The sequence below is a fragment of the Larus michahellis genome, chromosome 9, assembly GCF_964199755.1.
Source record: "Larus michahellis chromosome 9, bLarMic1.1, whole genome shotgun sequence".
Lineage (NCBI taxonomy): Eukaryota > Metazoa > Chordata > Aves > Charadriiformes > Laridae > Larus > Larus michahellis.
The window spans coordinates 50,986,453-50,998,538 of NC_133904.1; the positions used below are offsets into that span (position 1 = coordinate 50,986,453).

At 58.9% G+C, this 12,086-nt stretch overlaps 1 protein-coding gene across 2 annotated transcripts in view; it reads right to left on the minus strand.

Annotated features, from left to right (window-relative positions):
* The window catches only part of MID2 (midline 2), a 117,762-nt gene that overhangs the window by 27,644 nt on the left and 78,032 nt on the right, over positions 1-12,086 (minus strand). For both annotated transcript variants that reach the window (XM_074601041.1, XM_074601040.1), the window contains exon 3: positions 2,448-2,543. In XM_074601041.1, the coding sequence (XP_074457142.1) occupies positions 2,448-2,543 (96 nt within the window). The remainder of the gene's footprint in view (positions 1-2,447; positions 2,544-12,086) is intronic.

A 12,086-nucleotide genomic window follows, 5' to 3' on the forward strand; every position in this document is an offset into this window, starting at 1 on the left:
TGTTTGGGAGGAGGAAGGAAAGCGGGGAAGAATCCAGCCTCTGCAGACCGGGAGAAAGGCCGGGACCAGCCTTGCCCTGCAAGGGGAAGCTGCGAGGATGGAGACGACGTCCCCTCTGCACCGAGGGGCTGGGGACAAGTCACTGCCTACCCTGCCGCAGGGTGAGGCCGGCCCTGAGTGAGAATGAATGAGAGAGATGAGGAAAACAGCTTTACGGAGCAGGGCGAGGAGCGGCGGGGAGCAGCGCAGGGCACTGTGCCGTCCCGAGGAACGGCAGCTGCCTGCCCGGGGGGTCGGAGGTGGGATGGCTCAAAGACTACACGGGAGACACGCGTGTGAAAACTGCAGCCACGGCCCTGGGATACAGAAGTGGGATTATAGCCCAGAGACAGCCAAAACGACCCTGTCCTCTCTCCTCAGAGCACTGGAAGAAGAGCAGAGCATGGCTCCACCTCGGGAACCGCACAGGATGAGAGAGGCTCTCCCAGACCTTCTGCCCTGGGTAGCAGCAAATTACACGGCAAAATGGGAATACAGAGGCTGGAGGCAATGCCTAGAAATCCTCCTTGTACAGCAAAGGTCAGAAAAACACTTTTGTGCTAATAGGAGAAGTAAGGATATGCCAAAGTGCTTAGGAGGAGAGAGAGACTCAAATGAGCCTTGACTTCATCAGCAGGCTCAGCCTCATCAGCATTGCTCTGGGTGCCCTATCGTGCAAAGGACCTGACCCCCAACGGGCCTCCTCCAGTCACACCTGACCCCCCCTTTATTCCCTTGGGAAGAGTCCTCATGACCAGCCCTGGTTCACCCAAGCCCTGCGGAAGACACAGGCACATCCTTCTCCAGCACGAAGACTTGCCGCAAACCCACTGCTCACCCAGGTGTTCCCAGCATCGCTGCCCGTGCCTCTGGCCCCCCTCACCTCCAGCTCCTGGGATGGGGATCTCTACAGCCCAAACACCCCCGGGTGGGAGCACAGCCCACCCACTAAGTGCTCACGCAGCCGCGGGGATGTTACACCAGTTCCTCGCCAGCCCTGGCAGACACCCGTGGCTCCCCCCCATCCCCTCTGTCGGGCTGTGGGGAGGACTTTTGCTCGACCCACCCCAGCACGGTGGGATCTCACCCTCTCCTTCCCAAGAGGAAAGGCTTAAAAGATAATGAACACAGCACAAGCACCCTGCAGCTGAGAAGGACCCTGTGAGAGCTCCCGCGCCGGCCTGGGCAGACGCAGTTTTGACACAAGCTGCGGTGACGTGACCACGACTCCCTCGTGCCGGCGGCGAGGACGGCCGGTCCTGCTCTGGCACAGCTAGCCACGTCCGGACGGGCTTTCCCGGAGCGCTCGGCACTTTGAGATCCAAGCGCTTGGCAAATATTAGCTAGTTTGCTTTAGGCACCCCCAGACAAGAGAGAGGAGGTGCAAGAGGGTTTCACAGGGAATTTGAAGCACGGAGCACCACAGCCAAAAGGGTTCATTGCTGCTGGGAGCGCAGCTGGAGATCCCCAGCCCTTGAAGGCCGGGCGCAGGCCGCAGCACGCCCAGTGTGCCCAGCAAACGCTCCCTAATGCCCCCGGCTGCAGCCAGGGCTTGGGGGGATCGGCCCCAGCAGATCCCACCCGGGCACCAAAGGGAACGGGAGCTGCCGGCAAAACCGCACCGGAGCGCAGGCGGCAGCCAGGGGAGGGGGAGATGGGGAGGGACTCTGGAGCAGGGAGGGGAGCCATGGGACGAGGGGGAAGGGGTTTCCACTGAAAGGGAGGAGACTGAGATGAGATCTGAGGAAGAAACTCTGCTGTGAGGGCGGTGAGCCCCTGGCCCAGGTTGCCCAGAGAAGCTGTGGCTGCCCCATCCCTGGAGGGGTTCAAGGCCAGGTTGGACGGGGCTTGGAGCAACCTGGGCTGGTGGGAGGTGTCCCTGCCCAGGGCAGGGGGGGCACTGGGTGGGCTTTAATGGGTCTTCCGACCCAAATCCTTCTGTGATTCTATGACTCCGCTCCCCGCTCCCTGCAGGCCGAGCAGTGGTCACAGGCTCGGTGTCACCCACGCTTGAACCACAAGCACCCCCTTGTCCCCTGTGCCCAGAGCAGCTGGGTCCTGCCTCCCCGAGCCAGCCCAGCAGTCTGGGTCTCCTCCCAGTCATGTCCTCTTCTCCCCCGGACCCTACAGACCCCCGGGAACTGTCCCTGCGTCACCGTCATTGGGGGCTAAACTCTGCGAAACAATTCAGCCTCACGCCAGCCCCTCGGCGCCAGCGATGCTTCCCATCTCGCTCATCCCTGCTTCCCACCACGCTCATCTCTGCTCCCCACCACGCTCATCTCTGCTCCCAGGGCAGCCCCCGGGGAGAGGACTTGGGAGCAATGCCACACATCCCGTCACTCGAGCCGGGAGCTTCCCAAGCGCCTTCCCCATCGCCCGCCCGTCCCCCCATTGCTCTCACCAACCTCCACTTGCTGGCAGATCTGTATCAGCTTGGCCATCTGGTTCTCCAGTTCACTGTTGCGTTTAACCAGGTTGGTGAGATTCGTCTCCAGGGTTTGCTGCAAGTCCAGAAATGGGGGAGGAGAAAGAGAAAAAACAGAAAGATCAGCAAAGGCGGAGGACTGTCCCCGCTCCCCCAGCGAGGCCATCTGCCGCCCAACACGCCGCCTGAGGGAGCCACAACTTGAGTAACTTTGGGCAAAGGCTCTCGGCTTTCCTGGCAGCTCCTGCCCACACCGGTGATTCTGTGAGTGCTCAGCCCAAGATGGGGAAGCCACCGAGCTTGGCACCACAGTGTCCCTGAGGAGGTCACCAGCCGGCGGTGACAGCGTGGGTGCCTGCCCTTCGCTGCCCCTTTGGAGACGGTTTGAGAAGCCGGAGTTTTTCCTGCGTCCCCTGGAAAATTTTACGGGCAGCCGGAGAAACATCAGCAGTATCAAAGTTTCTCAAAACTGTCCTCAAACCACTCCCTGCTGCCGAACCCTCAGACAAGGTGGGAGAGAAGAAATGTGCTGCTCCCCACGTTTCCACCAGGGAAGACGCCAGCAAGGCTATTTTCGTCATCGGTTTTGGTTTGCACATGGCAAGGAATCCAAACAAGAGCCTGTTGCACCACCAGAGAGGGATTTCTCTCCTTCGCAAACCGTCTCTGCTGCCGCATCGCAGGCACAGGAGGCAGAGCACGGCGGCAGCTCCAGACCGAGCCCTGGGGACAGCTTGCCCTGCGTGGGGACAAAGCCCTCCCGGGCTCCCGCTGGGCTGCCCACCGCCGCCAACACCTCCCACCACCCCCCACCTTCTTATGGGGGTACAAAGAGCCATTCTGCTCCGGCGGGCAGCCAGGAATCCTGCCCGCTCCGGACGACCCGCTGCTATTTTCCATCCCCGCTCTCCCCCCTCCGGCGCCCACAGGCTGCAGGGAGCGGAACGGGAGCCAGAAGAGCCCGTCTGAAAAGATCTCGATATCTGTGGCCACACAGTGGACTCGCATTTTTTTGGGTATCAATAATTTAAGTGACACTGCATTTCCATTAAAATACGTGGCTCCACTAAGAGGAAATGTTTTATAACAAAGTGCTCACTACCTGTTGCAACGCTTGTCGGGAAAATGATATCCTATTAATATTTTAAACTTCAGGGCTGGGAGAGGATCCCTGTGGCGTTTTATTCATCCTCGGCTAGGAACTGCAGTCCGAGGCTTTCATCAAGACTCCAGCAGACCCATAAACACGGCCTTTCGCTGCACGCACGCATAATTTGGGGGCTAGTTAGCCAAGAGAACTTGAATGATAGTCATGAAGCACAGGCAAAGCATTCATTCCTGGAAAACCACTGACTCCTAAAATACTCCGAGCTCGTTTGCAATGCTGCAAATTGCTAGCCAACGGCAGGGGAAGCAGAACACAGAAACAGGCTTGAAAAATGAAATAAAACCCAGGGTGCCTTCATTAAGCGGAAAGCGCTTTGCACGACGACACTCTATCGATAATGAAAAAGCCAGCTGCTAACAGTTCCTGCCACCTTCTTTCCTTATAGCTCAATATTATTAAATATAATTTGACTAAAGCATTGAACATTTAACTTGCTAATTACCTTCCTCATCACCAACTCGGCTGCGCTGAAGTCGCAGCTTTGAAATTGCAGCCGATCTGCTTTAATGTTGGAGGGCTGTTGACGGGGGGCAGGGAGGGAAGGGGGGGAGATGAGCTCGGGATACTCGCTTTGAAGCCCAGGAGTCCAAAGCACATCTGCAGCATCCCGAGTTTTCCAGGGGACAGCATCGCTCTTCCCCCACCCATCCACGTACCCAAAACCTGCCCCGGGGCCCTCATCCCTGCGTTAAGCTGGGATACGGCAGCGATGCTGGAGCAGCCGGCGGTGGTTCGCTGGAATTGATGCCGGCTCGAGCAGCCAGCACCCTCCCTCGCTGCTCCTGCTGTCGCGGGGCTCCTCAGCGAGGCGCCTCCGGCTGCTGCAAGCCCTTGTGCAGCTTGTGAGAATGCAGATGGAACCATTTCCTTCTGTTTGATTTGCTGAAACAAATAAAATATACTAGAGGCTTTGATTACACCAGCTGGTTATTTTGTAGGTATACATAAATTACAGCAATTATAGGGGTTGTTTTTTAATTGCATTATAACCTGCTCATAAGTTCCCCAAACATTCCCCTTCTGGCCAGAAACACAGAATATTTGATTTCTCTACAATTGGCAAGAGACATGAGAAGAGAGATAAAAAGGAACCACCACCACGTCCTTGAGCAAAAGTCACTGGCGCTCGGTGAGACGAAGGGGCCAGGTCCCGGGGGATGGAAACTCGGGACGGCGGGACCGGAGAGGGCGAGTGCAGGGACACGGCCCCCGTGGGAAAGCAGCCGAGCCCTTCCCAGCCTGTGCCCGCTGCGGCCGCGCCGTTTGCAAAGTGCCCCCTCAGCACCAACCTCCCCCGGCAGCTCAGCGCCTGCACCCCATTCACCCGCAGCTCACCAGATCCTAAATAAATACACTGGCACCCAACCGAGGGAGCTGAATAAGGCGGCACGGACGTGCAGGCACTGATGCTCATGCTTTATTTAGTTATGTGCACAACGAGCAACAACTGCTCGATTCTCCTTTTTTTCCAAATGTCAAACAGGCAGTTGAGCTAAATATGGATTTCTCTATTCCTGTTTGAAGATAGCATCAGGGTTGGGGGTTCAAGACAACTTTAGGAATTATAAATATTAGGCTTCCTCCGGGTCTGCTGTGCTTTGTCTAACACGGCCCTGCCCGCAGCTGGCAGGACCACATCCTGCGCTCCCGGCACAGCTGGGACCGCGCTCCATGGCGGGTCCCCACCCACCGGCCTGGAAGCTGGTCCGCACTGGGAAACACCGTCAGCCTCATGGCTTTAACCAGCTGGGAGACGGGAGCAGAGCGGCCTTTGAGGCCCCGGCAGGGAAGGGTCCCCGCCGAGCCACCGGGAGCATCGCATGGACTGGCTCTTGTCGAGTCGACGGGGGACCGATCCCCACGGGCTTGGAGCCACGCGGGCCTGGGGTCTTCTCCAGTGGGACCCCCTGGGCGTGGGGTGGGAGCCTCTGGAGTGCCCTGGAAAGCCTCAGACACGGGAGTGCGGAGGCTGCCGGTGGCAGGGGGGGCTGCTGCTGCTGCTGCTCTGTGCGGATGCTCACTTGCCGCGGTGCTGCTGGGATGGGTGCGGGGGCTCAGCCCCACACCATCCTCACGGAGGGTGTCGTGTGGCTCTGCCGTACTACAGGACCGGCTTTCCACAGTCATCTTCATGCAACGGCAGCCAAAACTGGAGAGTGTTTATTTTCAGTGATTTATTTAGGGTGTTTTTCACTGCCCTCATTCATTTATAATTGTTTTCAATAAAAGACGCAGGTCCCGGCCCTGCTCCCTCCACGTACCACAAACACAAACCACATGTGCACGCGTAAACACACGCGACGAAGTCGAACCAGCTGCGAAATGCCTCCCCGCACGCCCGACGGCCGGCCCCGACCACCGGGGCAGGGGAATGAGTCCCACCACACTTCACCTGCGTCATCCGAGCGATGCAGGGAAGGGCACCCGCGGGATTTCTGCCGGGCTGCGGATGTGGGGCCAAGCCCTCGCGGCTGGGGATGTGCCCTCAGGTCTCCCGGCACGGGGAAGGGTCGCGGCTGGCTGCTCTCTGCCCAATCTGGAGCCGCGCAGGAAAGCCAGATGCCACCAGTACCTCTCCCAGGGTATCCGGAGTCTCCACGATCGCTCCTGCGGCAGCTGGTCAGATTTTAAAACCAAAAACCAAAGTTCTTGATGGCATCCTGTAGCTGCAACGCTGCTGGAGCCATGGGAAACCCACCCGCTGCCCCTGCTCCCGGCCAAAATGCTGCTTTGCCCTGAGCTGCTGCCCCAGGTACCCACTGGCTCCGTGGGGACGAGGGGCACTGGCGCGACTTGTCCCGGGATCACCGTCACGGCGTCTCCTCGGGAGCAGCGGCCAGCTCCCAGCAGGATCCGTCCCAACCCTGTCTGCCCCCCCGAGGCGCGTTTTGGGGAGGGAGGGTGACAGGGTGGCTGTGCCACATCCTCCCTGCTCCATTACGACAACCGTCTCCGCGCTGCCAAACGGAAAGCCCAGGCACTGGCGAGCACCGCGCAGACCAGGCTCCCGGCCACGGGCACCGCGGGTCCAGAGCCCCGGCACCGCTCCTCTGCCGGAGGATGCTCCTGCTCCCATCTCCCCCATGGGTGGCCACAGGACTGAGCACGGGGCCCACCCGCTGTTTCCCACACGTCCCTCTGAGATGATGTTCATAATCAATTCCCAGACCCCAGCAAAAAAAAAAAAAAAATCCGGGGGAAAATATGGGAAGCAAGTCAGCTGCCTGCCTGTGCGACAAGAATTTCCCCAGACAATAGGACAAGTGACAGAAAGACACGACTGAGCTGCTGAGCAGCTCCCGCCTTGTGACACTAATGCATTTTAAGTCGCTTTGGAGCAAAACACACTGAGTAAAGGCTGAAATAAACTGCCAGCTTTTGGTGCCTGCTGTCACCCTAACCGGCAGAGCTGACCTAGAAAATCAAGCGATTTGTTACGGCGAGGTTCTGATGCTGTTTCTAATTGTGCTGAAGAGAGTCCAGGGCAGGAACCCCGACCAGGCAAAGCAGTGCTGGCAGCTCTCCCACCAGTCGGCCACCTCCAGACCCCCACGTCCCCAGACCCCCTCGTCCCCAGGCGCAGTCAGATAAAGGAGGAGGGAACGGGCCCGGAGCCCAGCGGGGCTGTGCGGGGACGTGGGTGCAGGACCAGCCACGTGTGCTCCTCCACACGGCCTTACCACCGCCGGCGTTAGCACACCCTGTACCTAGTGTCTCCTTGGGAATTCAAATTTAGGAGAGGAAAATAAAAGAATCATGGAATCATAGAATCGTAGAATTGTCAGGGTTGGAAGGGACCTTAAAGATGATGGAGTTCCAACCCCCCTGCCCTGGGCAGGGACATCTCCCATAGACCAGGCTGCTCAGAGCCCCGTCCAGCCTGGCCTTGAACCCCTCCAGGGATGGGGCTTCCACAACCTCCCTGGGCAACTTGTTCCAGTGTCTCACCACCCTCATGGTGAAGAACTTCTTCCTAATGTCCAGTCTGAATGGACCCATCTCTAGATTTGATCCATTCCCTCTAGTCCTACCATTACCCAACATCCTAAAAAGTCCCTCCCCAGCTCTCTTGTAGGCCCCCTTAAGATACTGGTAGCCACTAGAAGGTCTCCTCAGAGCCTTCTTTTCTCCAGGCTGAACAAGCCCAGCTCTCTCAGTCTGCCCTCACAGGAGAGGAGAAGAGAAATGCCCAGTCAGCAGGGCTAACTGAATGCAAAATTTGCAGCTGTTTGTTGTGCCGCTGCTTAATGAGCACATCCTGGATTTGCGTCTTATTGGCTCTTCTGGAGCACATTCTGTTGGACCAAGGTAACCAGCTCGGCTTGAACTTGTCTGGTTACGGGGAGCAAACTTCTCTTCTCTCTCGCCTCATGAGAGATAACAAAACACCCCGGGGTGGTAACACAGTCCCTCGCCGCACTGGCCAGCTTTGCACGGACCCCCACATCCACCCCCCGGCAACACCATCACAGGGTCCCAGCAGCTCTACCCCTTAGTTACTGGCAGGTCCCAAACCCAGCCTAATGAGAACCTGTGCAGAACTCTCTTTAACCAGCAACATGCTATTTACTGCTCCCTCCCAGGGCAGCTCTGCCGAAGGGCTCGTGCGTGGCTCCTGCATCCCCTGGCACATCCCCGGGGCTCCCAATCCCTCCGTCCCTGCAAAGGACGAGGAAACGACACGCTGGCCCATGAGGGTTTGAGTTGCCTTGTTTCCCCACCAGGTCTCCAAAGCTCCTGGCCAGGCAGTGCCCGACGCTGGGCTCTTGCCGGCAGCTGTGCCAGCCCCTGGGGGTTGTCTCCAGCAGTATGTGACAAGCCCTGCCTTGGCCGCTGGCTTGTGACAACTACAGCTTCTTGCCACTGAGGATGCGAGTCCACGGCTGAAGGAGGGACAGGGAACGGCAGCTCAGATGTGCGCTGGGGAAAGCGCCCATCGGGCAATCGCGTGTCCTGATGTCTCCAGAGCAGGGTACGTCCCAGCCGGCCACCAGCTAAATACAACCCATTGAGTGTGCAAGCAAAGGGGCGACCCTCCGCCTGCTCACACCGGTGCTGCCCAGCCACGGGGGATCTCCCGGGCACATGGGGCTGGAGCCTGCGCTGGCAGGGACCCCCTGGGACGCTCCTGCCCCTCTCAAGCCATGGCTTCCTCAGGCAAGGCTGCCAGGGGGCTCTCTACATGAGAAACGCATTTCCTCCAAGGGGAGGCACCCAGACTCCTCCAAACCCATCACCTAAGGAGACAGTAAGATTTTTTTACCCTTCACATAATTGCTGCGGTTTTTACTGCTCAGGTGATTTTCTCGGCAGCTCCCCCAGGACCTGGCTCCACATCAAGGCACAAGCCTTCATTAGAGCCCAAATTCCCTCGCCCCGCTGGTAGGAAGGGAAGCGCTCCGTGCCCAACACGTGCAGCAGGCACGCGGCCGCACGCCTGGCGGAGCCTCAGAGCAGCATCAGCAGCTCGGCCGGTCCGGAGACCGCAGCCCCTGCGACCAGCCCCGCGCCGGGCACCAGCAGCTGGAGGGGTGGGAAGGGTGCGCAGCCCGCAGGAAGGGGCTGAGCAGAGCAACGCGGTGCTCCTGGGCAGGGAGGAGAGTTTTCTGCCCACGGATGTGCTTATCCAAAAAGCAACATGTTTCCGACTTGTCGTGCTTCCCTAATAGAAAGGATACGGGAAAAACATCTGTCGCGACTGACCAAGCTCTTCCACTCAGCGCCCAGTGCCTGGCTGCAGGGAGCCCTCAGCCTACGGGAGACGAGCATCTCCGAGGCTCCCCTGGCCTGGCCGAGAGCCGGTGTCCCCCTGCGGTGGGTGCCAGGCTGCAGACACCTCAGGCCGTCGACCCCAAAGCGCTGCAGCCGCAATATCTGCGGATGCTCCCCACCCGCTGCCGCCCTGTCCCTGCCCTGCGGCAGGCAGGAGCCCAGGGCAGGCCCTGCCGAGCTCCACGTGCCCCGGGGTCCCCCCCCGTACCTGCCCCACCAGCTTCTGCCCCCCTGCAGGTGCCTCGCCTGGAGGTGAAAGGAAGGGTCCAGCGGCGCGGGCACAGCAGCCTGAGTTACCCGGAGACTGCGAAGCATGAAGAGCAGATTGCTTCGTTAGGGTGAGAGATTCGACGCCGAAGGGCAACGGAGTTGATAATGAAGACATGACGGCAGGAGCCATCTCTCCTCATGCCAAGGGACTGGAGGAAAGCAAGAGGAGTGGCCAGGGCTCCTCCCCATGCTCTGCCAGGTGCCCCCGCTGCCCCGTCGCTGGCCCATGGCCACTAACGACAGAGCCCTCCTTAGGGGCTCCTAGGTAGGGAGTGCCTTCCCCGCAGCAGCAAAGACATGGCAATGAGAATGGCTTGTTTATCCTCCTCAGGAAATTCCTCTCCTCCCGCGGCTTCAGATGAGTTCTGCTTTTTGGCAGGATGGGCGGGAGGGTGGGAACCGGACCGGCATCGCTAGCGAGGGGGGGCCAGAGCAGACCCGCTCCATTTGCACAGACGCAGCTCATGACCACCGAGACGGTGGAAAACCCCACAGTCGGTGTGAAGAGGCCCTTAAAATGAAAGGACATGTCGTATTTTCGCTCCCCTGGGGTCAGCTTTGTGTGAGGAGGTTCGTTGGTGCCGCTGGAGCAGCCCCGGTGCCCCGACAGCGCGACAACGCGCAGGGAAAGCCCCGTCCTGCGGCCGCTGCCCTGCGCAGCCACCCGGCACCTCACCTCCTCCAAGGTTATAACAGCCCCTGCTTCCGCAAGCCCATCTCATCCTCCCGGCAAGGCCACACGCTGCCGGCTGGGGGGCTGATGCTACAAAAGGCACCTTTGATTTTCGGGGGGTTGCCGGCGACGGCCAGCACTTGCCCCGTCCCCAGCTGGTGCTGCCAGGGGGTGCGTGCTCACGGTGAAAGACCCGTCATGAATTAAAGGAGCATTTTCCTTGCCTGTTGTTAACCCAGCCCCGCAGCCTGGCAGGGCTACAGCACCCGCACTCCCCATGCGAGGTGACCCGGGGCCGCAGGGGGTAACGCATCCAGCACAACCCTGGCGCCGGGTCTCCTGCTCAGGACCTGCCCCCAGGCACCGTACCGAGGTGCAGAGCAGACGTGCTCGGGACGGGGCCAGGGCTGCCAAGGCGTGAGCGAGCTGCTCTCACCTGGCTCCGCCGTCCTCCTCCCTGCCTTCCCCGGTGGCGAGGCACCCACCGTACCCTCTCCCCACCGACCTCCCCCCAGCGGGTGGGACACGTCCGCTGGCAGGATCGCAGCCACCTTTCACAGCTTTTGGGGCTGGAACTTCCTGGAAAAGCGACCTTAACACTGCCATGACCCAGGATACCCTGCTACAAAGGCTTGCAGGCTCCAAAGCACCTCCTGGACCTTTCCTCCAAGGCGCTGTGGCTTTGTCAGGGCCCCTTTCCTCCCTCTGCCGGTGACAGTCCTTGTCTGCCAAGGGGGACAGCACCTCCCATGAACATCCACCTACGTAATGGCACCTACACATCTTTCTGAAGCCCACCACACTTCTCCTAGAGCTCATTCCTCCAAACGTGGCGAACTGCTGGACCTCTGCATGATTTTACTGCTGCCGGCTCTGGGACCGCTCGTGAGCATCTCTCCATCCCCGCACACACCCTCGCGTACCACGGGGACACAACCAAAGCACATCCTCAACCACAGTGGAGACTTCAACTTCCACCAACACGCACGAACGCACGCAGAGCTTTTGTCTTCTTAAGGTACATCTGGTTTCTCAACTAAAGAAATGAGAGGTAAAAAATGGCCATGGATAAAACTCACTGCCCGTCAGTGGGAGCAACCCAAGGTCACACTCACCTCTTCCCAGAAACTCGTTCTTCGGCCCAATTTCCCCCCAAAAATGACAAAATGTTTCTGCTCTACAGACAGGCAACCTGAGGAATGGGGTGGGGAGAATGCACTAATCCTCTTATAAATCAAAGCTGTCCCACACAGTTCCAAGGAGGGAAAATAATCACATGAAATAGTTTAATGTTGTCGTTTCTCCAAAGCTGCTGATTAGTTGCAGATTCGGTCTGAAGCATCGTTTTGGCAAGTTGTGCTGTCTGGTTGCTTAGCGTGCATCTCGAGGACTTACACTTCCCCTGTTTGCTTTTTCTGTAACTGCGCTACTTCACATAAACAGGGGCTTTGCTTCCGAAAATATTCCTTCAGGCAAAGACCCTGTAAGAGCCCTAACACATGCAAGTCCTTGGCACGAGTCGTCCTCCTCGCCGCCGAGGAGGAACGGCTCACTGGTGACGGACAACCTTTGCTGCTGGAGCTCGTCCACACAAGCGCAGCGCTCAAGGAACGAGCTGTTCCCTGGCAAGCCACCTTGTTCTGTTTTCCTGCGTAAAACAAGAAAAAGGACGAGAACCAGCCAGCTGATCCCCCCCCTCTCGTTACAGGGTGACTAGACCTGCTCCTAAGTCATCC